This window comes from Cervus elaphus, chromosome 1 (assembly GCF_910594005.1).
Source record: "Cervus elaphus chromosome 1, mCerEla1.1, whole genome shotgun sequence".
In the NCBI taxonomy this organism is placed as follows: Eukaryota; Metazoa; Chordata; class Mammalia; order Artiodactyla; family Cervidae; genus Cervus; species Cervus elaphus.
In genome coordinates this window covers 47,135,102-47,146,551 of record NC_057815.1, presented here as the reverse complement: position 1 = coordinate 47,146,551, position 11,450 = coordinate 47,135,102, and the positions used below count along the sequence as shown (strand labels likewise).

The 11,450-nt window shown below is 47.3% G+C and overlaps 1 protein-coding gene across 1 annotated transcript; it reads left to right on the top strand.

Annotated features, from left to right (window-relative positions):
• Window positions 1–410: 410 nt before the first annotated feature.
• BSX (brain specific homeobox) lies at window positions 411–4,792 on the top strand. Its single transcript, XM_043897239.1, has 3 exons — window positions 411–833; window positions 2,774–2,970; window positions 4,000–4,792. Exons 1-3 carry the CDS (start codon window positions 572–574, stop codon window positions 4,237–4,239), a joined length of 699 nt encoding a protein of 232 aa, XP_043753174.1. The 5' UTR covers window positions 411–571; the 3' UTR covers window positions 4,240–4,792.
• The last annotated feature ends 6,658 nt before the right edge of the window (window positions 4,793–11,450 follow it).

Sequence of the window (11,450 nt, the reverse complement as noted above, 5' to 3'; positions counted from 1 at the left end):
AAGTTTTAAAGCCCAGACCCCAATGCTGAAGTACGTGCTTTATTCCTGCTGCTTCAGGGCCCCTTAAATGCCCTCTGCTCTCTAAAGAGGAGTTTGTCCGACGGTAGAGACCTTTTCTCTTTCGCTTTCTTTAAAAGACGACGGGGAGCTAGGCAGCTCCTGCAGTGGCCAGGCAGAAACTGAGGTCCAGAAACCTGGTAAGAGCAAAAATCCAGTTCTCTCCGCTCCACTCTTCCCGGGCCTGGCCGGTCGCATTCAGCACCGCGGACAGCTCCCCGCCCCGCCCCGCCCCGCCCCGCGCCCACCGCACCCTCCCCTCTGCCTCCGGCAGCCTTGCCATTGGCTCTCCCAGCTCCCCTCTCCAAGCTGCCAATTCTCCTACACGAAGACCCAATCTACCCAGGAGCTTATCTTCTCGCCTCTTCAGCTCCGGGGGTAGCCCAAGGCCGACAAGAGAGCATCAGGGATCCGAGCTCGAGGGTGGTTGGCTCTCGACCAGGCGTGGTGAGACGCCGCTTGCTTCCTACACTTCGTCCCCGGCCCTGGCCCTGTGGCAGGCGCTCGGTTCAAGATGAATCTCAACTTCACCTCCCCTCTACACCCGGCGTCATCTCAGAGGCCCACGTCCTTCTTCATCGAGGATATCCTGCTACACAAGCCTAAGCCGCTGAGGGAGGTGGCCCCTGACCATTTCACCAGCACTCTGGCCTCCCGGGTGCCTCTGCTGGACTATGGCTACCCACTCATGCCCACACCCACCCTCCTGGCTCCTCACCCCCATCACCCACTACATAAGGGAGACCACCACCACCCTTATTTCCTCACCACCTCGGGTAAGTAACAGGGGTCTCAAGGAATGGGGAGCAAGAACAGGTCTTCCAGCAGACTCTGAGCCTGTGATGGAGCGGAGGAAAGGCCAGAGCTGCCTGGGCCTGGCTTGGCGGCCTCCTTCTCTAAGTGACAAGGGAAGAATGTTGGGCATATAGCTGAGAACACAGGGAGCTCCCTTGAGGCATGCCAACCCAGGGTGGTAACTCTGTACTTTTTATAATGAAGGAAGGATGCCTAGCCAAGAAGTGGCTGTAGGTTTGGGCAATGTTCTTGATGCGCAGTGTTCACTTTCCTTTTTCTTGGTCTTGGTCACTTTGGTCCATCTGTGTGTCCCCATAGCGATCTCTTTCACACTGAGGGGGACCCCTGACTATCCCACCGGATGGAAAGGAACTCAACTTTTCGGCCCAGAAGCTCAAAAGCCCCAGTGGGGCCAGCTCTCTCCTTCCAGGTGCTGAGCATTCGCAGATACTTCAGGGGTTTAGAAGTAAAGGAGGGTTTGGGATATTGTAAGGACTGAAGGTTTGGACTGGCCTAAATAAGGGAGAAAAGGTAAGAAAAAAGAGAGGGGAGACTGTTCATTAATCCTCTTCACTTCCAACATCCATCATTTAATTCACAGTCTTGGGCTGGGCCGCCCTCCCTTGCCCCAGTTGCTGGCGTCTTTGGAGCCGTAGCCAAAGTAATCTGATTTCCGAGGCATGGCAAAGAGAGAGACCAGCAAAGTCTGGCTGGGACAGGGATATGTGGGGTCTCCCTCTCTCTGAAAGGCCACATTCACACTTTCTTTTCCGGCCTCTTCATTACAGCCCGAATAGAGTGATTCGTTGAGTCCAGATGCAGAGCGCAGCGGGGAAAAACGATCCCGGTTGGGGTGGGGTCTGGAAAGACAGGAGACTGTCTGTGAGATGTGGGCGCTGGAATCCACGACAAAAGCTAAAGCGTTTGTGAAGCGGTAAAACCCAGACTTCGGGGCACTGTATTGGAGGGGCAATTATAAAACTTGCGACTGAATTCGCCTTTTGGTTTTGGCTTCACCACGGGCCAGAGACAGCTCTTTAGCGCTGCACCCATGCTCCCCGCAAATAGCGGACAAAGCCCGAGATACAGGAACACTTGTTTTCTGTTTCTGCTTTTTCTCTCCGGAATCAGCCAATATTGATGTCTGTGGCGGCTGGTCCGCTTGGCGCGTCTCAGACACGGAAAAGCCTGCGAGGGTCAGGAAAGACTCGAGAAGTCTCCCGAGGCAAGGCGCTTCAATCCTTCTGCGTGGGGCTGGAGGGAAAGAGCGAGAAAAAGAATGAGAACCAGATCAGAGAGCGGGGTCCCCAGCGCTTCCCCGAAACTGACAGGAAATGAGCGAGATGGAAACTACCCCTCCGTTTTCGCTCAGGAGCTTCACTTGCATCTGACTGTTGGTCTATTTCCTTTGGTTGCAGGCGGGAGAACCGGGGCGGCTCAGTGAAGAGACAGGTGCTTTTTAAGTAAGGTTGTGAGGCAGGATCACATTCACTGCTTCCATCAGCCCCAGGACATCACTGATTGTCACTGAGTGTGCAGAGAAGACTGCAAGGATCGGGTGGGGCGGGTGGGGAGGAATAGCTAGCTGCTGAACCACTCGACGTTTGCACGAATATTTTGGTAGGCGCAGCCAGAAGTTTTTCTCCAAGAGGACATTTTCAAAGGCCTCCGGATCTATTTGATAATTTTCTTTTCCATTTTACTTACTGTTTACTGTTTGTATTTACAAATGGCCTTTCTGATAAAGATCTCCAAGCGCTATTCTTGCAATTTGTTCCCCCCTGCCCTGCGATTCCTAAGAGAAGCTTTGGGGGCGAGGGGCGGGACCGGTGGGCGCGCGAGACGGAGGGCTGCCGGGGAACTAGGGTGGGAGTGGGGCGAGGGGCGCTCTCTGTCCACTTGACCGCTCTTCTCTCCCCAGGGGTGCCGGTCCCCGCGCTGTTCCCGCACCCCCAGCACCCGGAGCTGCCGGGGAAGCACTGCCGCCGCCGCAAAGCTCGCACGGTTTTCTCGGACTCGCAGCTCTCGGGCCTGGAGAAGAGATTCGAGATCCAGCGCTACCTGTCCACGCCGGAACGGGTGGAGCTGGCCACGGCCCTCAGCCTGTCGGAGACGCAGGTGGGCCGGAGGAGGGGGAGGCCCGTTCTCAGCGACTCCTAACGCCTCTGGGCGGGCCGTAGAGCTCTTGAGCGGAGCGACCCCGCTCCCCTTTATTCTAGACTTCTCCGAAGACCCGTAGGAAGACTACCGACACTTCCAATCTCTTGTCTGAGTCACTGAAGCAAAATCTCTCGAGCGGGTTCCGGACACGGAGGAAAACCCCCTCGAATGATTCTGATGATCACGTCCTGTTTGAGAACTACCATTTCTGCGCCTTCCCCCACTCCTTTCCCATCAGGGCAGTAGCCCGGGTCAGAGGCAAATCAGTAAGAAATAAGAGGGTTCTTGACCCGAGAGAAGTCCACATAAGGTTTCCCCCCTCTTAATGTTTCTCACAGCCGCAAGTCTTCATACCCACCCTCTCCCAAACACACTCACACACACGCACAAATATGAGCCTTCTTCCTATTTCCGTGTCCTGAGTGGGAGAATTGTTTTCACTTTCTTCCAAATGCTTTTCACCTGCAACCTCAAAACGCCTGGCTCCACTCCCTCTCTTCTATACTCTGAAACCCAACTTGCTGTGAAAGCGCAGGCCTGCCAGGCCCCAGTGATTTTCTCTCTGATGAGAAGCAGCAAGTCCGCTTCTCTCCTCTTCCTGTCCAGGAGTCTTGCTGGACCAGGTATTTAGATGTCACAGTCAGAGAAACGGGAGTTGAACGGAAAGGAAGCTCACCCATGCAGCACTTACTGTTAGAGGTTCTAATTAATAGCAGTATTAGTATGTACCAAACACACCGTATTGAGCCTCGCTGTTATTTTGGGGCAATTAATTCTGAGATCCCTAGGATATCTGGTTCCCATTCAAGCTAAGACGACAACTTGTGAGCCGTTCAGGTGTGACCTAACCCAAGGGTGAGACAGTCAACAGCTTCTGGATAATTCGTCAGTGGGTTGAGGTCTATTTTCTTAAACCCCAGCAATCGCTTTTATCTTCGCTGAGTCTGAAGGAATGACGTGCTTTTCTTTCTTTTTCCCTGGAATCAGGTGAAAACGTGGTTCCAGAACCGGAGGATGAAGCATAAAAAGCAGCTGAGGAAAAGTCAAGACGAACCCAAAGCGACTGATGGGCCGGAGAGCCCCGAGGGCAGCCCCCGCGGCCCCGAGGCCGCACCCGCCGAGGCTCGGCTGGGCCTGCCCGCCGGCTCCTTCGTGCTGACGGAGCCGGAGGACGAGGTGGACATTGGGGACGAGGGGGAACTGGGCTCAGGGCCGCACGTGCTCTGAGCCGCCGGGCTGGGGAGGCGGGGAGGACGCCGCGGGGCTGGCCTGGGGGATCGGCTCCGGGAAGACAAACGCTACACACCTGTTAACCCTCCAACCCGTGCGGGCCCGTGCGCCCGGCCTCCCACCCCCTTCCCCCGCCCACCCGCCCGCCGAGCCCGCGCCGCCAGGGCGAGAGTGCGCCTGCTTCGCCCGTCCGCGCGTCCCGCGCCTTCGGCAGCGCCCACGGGAGCTTGGGCTCTCGGCGCCCTAATTCGGTGCGGGGACCTCTTCCCTGCCGCGACTGCAGACCCCTCGGCCCTCGCCCTCAGCCACCTGTCCCCGCTCGTTGTCCAGGCGCTGCGGCCTCTCCACCGGACCCCTTGCCCTTCCTTGGGCAGACCGATGGGCTGCAGGTAAGGACCGGGTGTTCCGCTCACATCCACTCCGGGGGAGACTCGCGCGCTGCTCGCCGCCACGCTCCCACTCTCCCCGACTCCCTCCTCTTCTCAGGGCGGCGCTTCCATCCCCTCTCTCCAAGGTTCTCCTCAAGAGCTCTTGGTTCTGCACCCAGAACCCTTTGTGAGCTGTGGTCCCCCAGACCCCCGCGGTCATCACTCTGGTGACCCCCGGCCCCCGTATTGGGAGGCGAGAAACTTGGGCGGAGAAAACCATCGAGCAATTCCCGCTCCCGACCTTGTTGCGCGCCTGCCCCGCAACTCTTCCACATCCCACCGGCTATTGATATTTTAAAACTGAGCGTCTCTCGGGTTCTGTGTGGAAATGCTCGTTCTCATTGCATTTTAGGGAATCTTAGCAGGATGAAGCCTAAAGGAGAACGCGCATCCCCTACCAGGCGTGCCTCTTGTTTGGGGACTTTTAAGGTGGGGGCAGGAATCGGGTTGGCCCTGCCCGTAGCCCCCCTTTCCTTTCCCCTGGGAGGTCTATTCTTTTCCCGGGTTTGCACTCTCTGTAGATAATAAAGGGCTCGCCGGGCAAAACTGGGGACGAACACGAGTTTCCGGGAATCGTTTGTTACCGCGACCTCCTGCGCGCACGCCCCCTCCGCTCAGCCCCGGGCAATTTCCTGTCCTCGGCAGGAAAGAGCAGGGCTAATAACTTTTACTCAACAGATTCCCATCTCCCCGACGCCGATTTTTCTGTTTTGAATCGTGTAATAGTCTCGGGTTCCACCTACGTGTAAAAGGTCTCTGCAGATGGTATTTTTGACTCTCAAATGCTGAAAGGACAGCCGTCTCTTGATTATAGGAGTTTGAAATTGTGCTAAACGAATTGTGTGACGACACTACGTACTCAGTACACTTATCAGACAGAGCACCCGCGCCAGAGGCGACCTCAGTTTCCGACCTTCCTTTCGTCCTGGTTGTGTATTTAGGTAAAAGAGCCCAGGAAACCTGGGAAAGAGGCTATGTCGAGTCCTGACTCTTGGCTCCTATTGACCAACGTTAACTACATGCATTACAGCTGTATGACCTTGGGTTCCATTCAATTACAATTTTTGGCTCCTTATTTCTCTAATAAGAGCATGAACCCTAAGGATACTTCTGGGTCTAAGTTCTATGATTCTATGAATGTAGCAGCAGACTTTTTTTTTTTTTTTTTCTCCCAAGTAAGCTTGTTTGGGGAAATATTAACTTAAGCAGAGATAAGTGTCAGAGTGAGACCTTTATCCAGTCTGTATTATTTAGGAGCAAATCTATTGCTTTAAAAATACAAGCATTGTATATACTATCTGGATTTTCCAAATGCTCTTTATCAGTTAACAATCAGTGAGTCTTGGCAAGAAGGGATTGTTTTTCCCTTCATAAATAAGGAAATTGAGGCTTGGCAAGGTTGAAGGATTTACCCATGAAATCAGGACTAGCTAGGAGCCAAAGCAGGACAGAAAATCTCTTCTGACTCCTTGATCACTTCTTTGCCCCAAACACCTTTTCTTCTGATAACAATGCATTGGTTGGCATGTTGCTTCTAACACTTTGTAAGGGCACCTCTCTCATTTATTTAGATCTTGTAGATGTGCTACAAATGCAAGTCTAGGTTCAGATTCCTCCTCTCTCTCTCCCTGTTCAGATAAAAACAGTACCATTTTAAGCAAGTTCTTGACAAATGCTTTACAGAAGACTTGGTTATAGAAAGAAAGCAATTTTTGAATAAGAATGTTCTTGGTAACCGGGAGGAGAAAGTGGGTACTATTACACAAGGGGAAATAAATCTCAAATTCTTCTAATCCCAGGAAGAGCAACTACTAAGAGGGATTTTGGGGGAGAATCTTTGAAGTGAGTAGAAATTCTGTGTTTCGGGGGAAATAAAAAAAAATTAGATGGTTAACACAAACCCCCAAACACCAAGCATTTCTTTCTTTCTTCTCTTGTCTTCACAAGAAGATGGCAGGGCTTATTTTGGGTCTAAGAGTAACAGATTAGCTACATTTTAAAGACTTTTTGTCTTGAAAAGACAGGTAAATAGGAAACACTGTTAGCATAGGCACAGCATTGCTTGACTGGAGGCAGAATGAATCCTGGAGCTAGGGAGTAGCTGTGTCTTTCATTCATGAGCATCAAACACAAGAAGATGCTCACTCTGAGTCATCCTGGTCTCCCTCTGTGGCTGTCCCTCCATGGATGGGTTAGTTGGGAAGGGAAGAGCTCAGACCTGCAGAACCAGCAGAACCTGTGGCACCATTTCCACATGAGACAGTATTCCCTGAAATTGGTGCAAACAATTCGATAGCAAAGTTCTCCTAGTTTTTCTTTCCTTTTTCTTTCTTTCTTTTTTTTCCCCCTTTTTTATAGTGATGATGGTAGAGGATAGACACAATTTAGTCTCAATTTAATGTAACATGATAGCACTTTTTGTTTTTGGCCTTCAATACTGATCAAAGCCTCTATAGGCTGAAAAGGTATTTTGTCTGAATTACCCAGGCTTTTGCTTCAACTCAGTTTCACTTGCTGGTGAAGATCTGACAAAACCACGCTCATTATGATGTATTAAAGAGAGACATACACAGATCTGGTTCTGAAGGGTCAAAACCATCTTAAAATAGCCCTGGTGGACAAGTCATCCTACTTGTAATCCTAAATGTAGTAAATAATTTTTTGGTATTTGTTCTCAATGTTATTTCTGATGTACTGCATTTCATAGCTTCTCGGAGAGGAGAATATTTATATTCTCAATAATATTTCTACTCATGTGACATAAGAACGCAAGAAATTGACAATACATCACTTAGCCTAGTATTAGCTGATAGTGGCACTAAGAAGTGATTAATTGAAATCCATGACATCACTTCAGAAGACAGAGGACTGGCTTTTATCGATGGATTTGATAACTAGAGATTAAGAGGTATGAAGGCACAGAGCAAGCAGAATGCTTTCTGGTGCTAAGAGAAACGTGCAATAAACATATTTAATTGAATCAATAACTTCCTGGTCTTGAATTGGGCTCAGTGTCTGTGCAAAAATAATGAAATGTATTATATTTATGTTATGTTCTTGGCATCACATTTTAAAGAAGATATTGACAAACTAAAATTCATCCAGGAATGAATACAGGAACCTAGATAGTAAAAGATATAGGAAACAAATAAGTGTGAACTTTTTAGCTTGGAGAAGCAAAGCTTTGGGGAGGGTTGGGAGAAACTGTGTTAGTTGTGTTTCAGTGGCTATAGAGGGATTACGTATCACAAGGACGTGTCTAGTCTGCTCTGCTGGAGAGGGCAGAACCAGAGCCAATGGGTGGTTCCAGGGAAGTAGATCTTGGAACAATATTTAAGTAACTTCTATAAGACGGGTATTGTGTTGTCCATCAGTGGAAGAGGCTAAGTCCACAGAACACTAAATACTTTTCACTAGAAAAGTGTGATCAGAAGGTGGCAGGCAAAACATCTAAAATTATTTGTCATCTTACTAGGAATAAGATTTTAGTTCATACACTCTAAATAAATAGAAGAGTTAACAAAAAGAAGAAGAAGAAAAGGATATTCGTTTATTCATTAAAGAAGTCCCAGAACCTCACTCTAAAAAGTAAGTGAAGACTAAGTGATGTTCCTCTGAGTTAAAGACAAAAATATAATCAGGAAGGAATTGTCAGTATTACAAGAGACATTTGACAAAATCTAAGTCCTTCGTTTTATAAAGGAAGATGTTAAAATCCAGATATAATGAATTATGGGCCAATGTCAAATAGACAGTGGTGGAATTAAGACTAGAAGTCAGTTTTAATTATACCTTACCACTAATTCATATTGTGATAAAAGTGGCAGTGGGGCTATTATCATTGTATTATGTGGAGGAAAGGATTTTGCATAGTAATTTTAGATGTGAAACTTAAAAAAAAAGCTGGAAATTATCTAGCGGATTCTTAGATCAATTTATGGTAAACCTAATTAAGAGCAATCTGTAACTTAAATTGACATTCCTAGGAGGTACTGAGTCCCTTAGCCCTGTTTTTTATCCAAGCCACAGTTGAATGACGATTTGCTGGGATGTTTTAGAAGATGTTTGTGTATCCAGTAGGATGAGCTAGATATGTCTAAGCTGCTTCAAATCCCCATACTTTCTAAAAATTTTGGCCTAAATCTCCTTTAATTACAGACAAAGCAACTGAAAGAGGCTGACTTGCCTCATGTCATACAGGCTATTAATTTGGTCAATTACAGAATTAATACATGCAGAGGTCAGAGAGCATTCCAGTACATATTTAGGAGATAAAAATTTGAAATGACTTTCATGTTTTCTCTTCAGATTCTCTCTGCTGTATTTTCTAGTTTTAATCCTGCCTCCCAAAGACAGATTTCTCCTTCCCTCAGAATTCCCAGCGTGTACACTGGATAACCTTCCCTCCATGATTTCATTTTTGTTGTTGCTTAGTTGCCAAGTTGTGTCCGACTCTCTGCGACTCCATGGACTGCAGCACTTCAGGCTCCTCTGTCCTCCAGTCTCCCAGGGTTTGCTCAGATTTATGCCCATTGAGTCAGTGATGCTGTCTAACCATCTCATCCTCTGCCACCCCCTTCTACTTTTGCCTTCAATCTTTCTTAGCAGTTCCCGTCTTCTCTTATTACTCTTCGTATTATTGTAGAACCATATCTGATTTGGCCACTAGCTAGATGGCTTAGAGACTTCAATTCTAATCATTCTTTTGCTAATGATTACTTGGCATCTGTAAATTATTACTTTGCTAAAAAGTTTTCTTAGTTGGTATCTGAAAAATGGGGAGAGTACCCTGTTAATCAGTTGAGAATGGGAGGGGATGTGAGATAACAGTTATAAAAGCCTACTGTGGTATCTTGGAAGAAACGTGCTAGAGAAAGATGATGAATTACAACATACATCTGAGGACAGGGAGGCCTGGCATGCTGTAGTCTATGGGCTCTCAAAGAGTTGCACACCACTTGGTGACTGAACTACAACATAACACTGAAGGTATCAGTTTGGTCTTTGATATTAAACTTCAGAGGACATCGGCTGTAGCAGTATGGTTACCAAAAGGTCAGTATTAGTTTTGTGTGCCATCACCATCATTAAAAAGGGGATATTATGTCTCTTTCCAAGGAGTTGTTTTTTAATAACTTCATCTTAATTTCTGTCATTGACCTCATGTGTGGACTGAGAGGATCAGACAGGCTGGATGAAATACAAAGTGTCACTGGGGATGCTTTATCCAGAATGCTCCTTTTCCTCCCGGTTACCTAGCCCAGCCCCCTTCTGTCCCAGGTTTCTGTTATCTCGCTTAATGACAGACATGATGCTATGTAAGGAGGGAAGTTAGAATTCAAATCCATGGGAACCCTCTTAAGAGAGAAAGAATTGCCTGTGAGTCCACTACAGGGGTCAAACCTGTACCCCTGCAGTGGAAGCATAGACTCCTAACCACAGGACCAGCAGGGAGGTCCCTGGGCATGTATTCTTAACATTTCATTTTCCTGAACCAATCTCTCCCACAGCCTCTAGCCTGTCCACTTTGGATTCTGTGTCAATGCATCTTCCCCTTCATCCCGTGGTTGCTTTTCATTTTACTCTTGTTTCCTCTTTCTTCCTCATTCTTGGTTTATGCTCTTATTTTGGTGGAGCACAGGCTCCTCTAGCTTCCTTGTTAGTATGTGAAAGGTTAATGTTTTGAGATCATTCTTGTGTAAAAACATCTTTATTCTAGTTTCTTAGTATTTTGGGTAAGTATAGAATTCTCAATTGGAAATCATTTTGAATACATTTGAATAGTTTTGAAGGCTTCATTCAATCATGTTTTAGCTTCCAGTTGCTGCTGTGAAGTCTAATGCCATTTTGATTCTTGATATATCCTGTTTTATTTATTCATTTGTTTTCCTCTTGGGAAACTTGTAGGGTCCTCTCTTTGGAGCCAGTGTGCTGAAATTTTACAGTGATATGCCTGTGTTGGAGGTTTGTTTTCACACACTTTTTCAGATGCTCAATAGGCCCTTTGAATATGAAAACTCATTTTTTTTCAATTATGGGAAAATTTCTTGAATTAATTTTTTGATGATTTCTCTTCCTTTTTTTTTCCTATATTTATTCTTTATGGAACTCCTATTATTTTGATTTTTTTCCAACCTTCCAGATTTATCCTCTAAACTTATTTCTTCCTCTCCTGCTTTTCTATATTTTTGCCTTTTTCGCTCTGCTTTCTGAAAAAAATTCTTCAGTTTTACTTTATAACCTTGAATTTTTAATTTCAGCTATTATTTTTCTAACTCTCAAGATCTCTTTAATTTCCCTCTCTTTTTTTAGTGGTATGCCATATAATATCCTCAGATATTTGGAAAACCTTGATTGTCTGCTCATATTTAAGTAGGAGAAACAGAAAGCTGATAGGAAGCTCTGAATACCCAGTGAGACCTGCTGGCTGTGAGCTCTTCTGCAAGATAACATGGTTGACTCCTTCATTTGGAGATCCACTGGGGTCAGAATCTTTAGCTCTTTTCTTCTGGGCTGGTCAGATTCCCAGAGAAGAATTTCCAAATCTCTGCTTGTAGGATGAAGGCCTAACTTTCTGGGAGCAGAGTGGCAGAGGAGGAGCAGAGGTCTGTGTATTTAGAACACCTGTGCTCACTGTTGACTCTGTTCTTGGGACGGTGCCTCCTAACAGCCAGTCATTTCTCACTCCTGAGACACTGTCCTACCCTCTGCAGAGGGTCCAGCAGCCTTTTACTGGGGTGGTGGAGGGTCAGTTGTCCTTCATTTCACCCCACCCCCTTT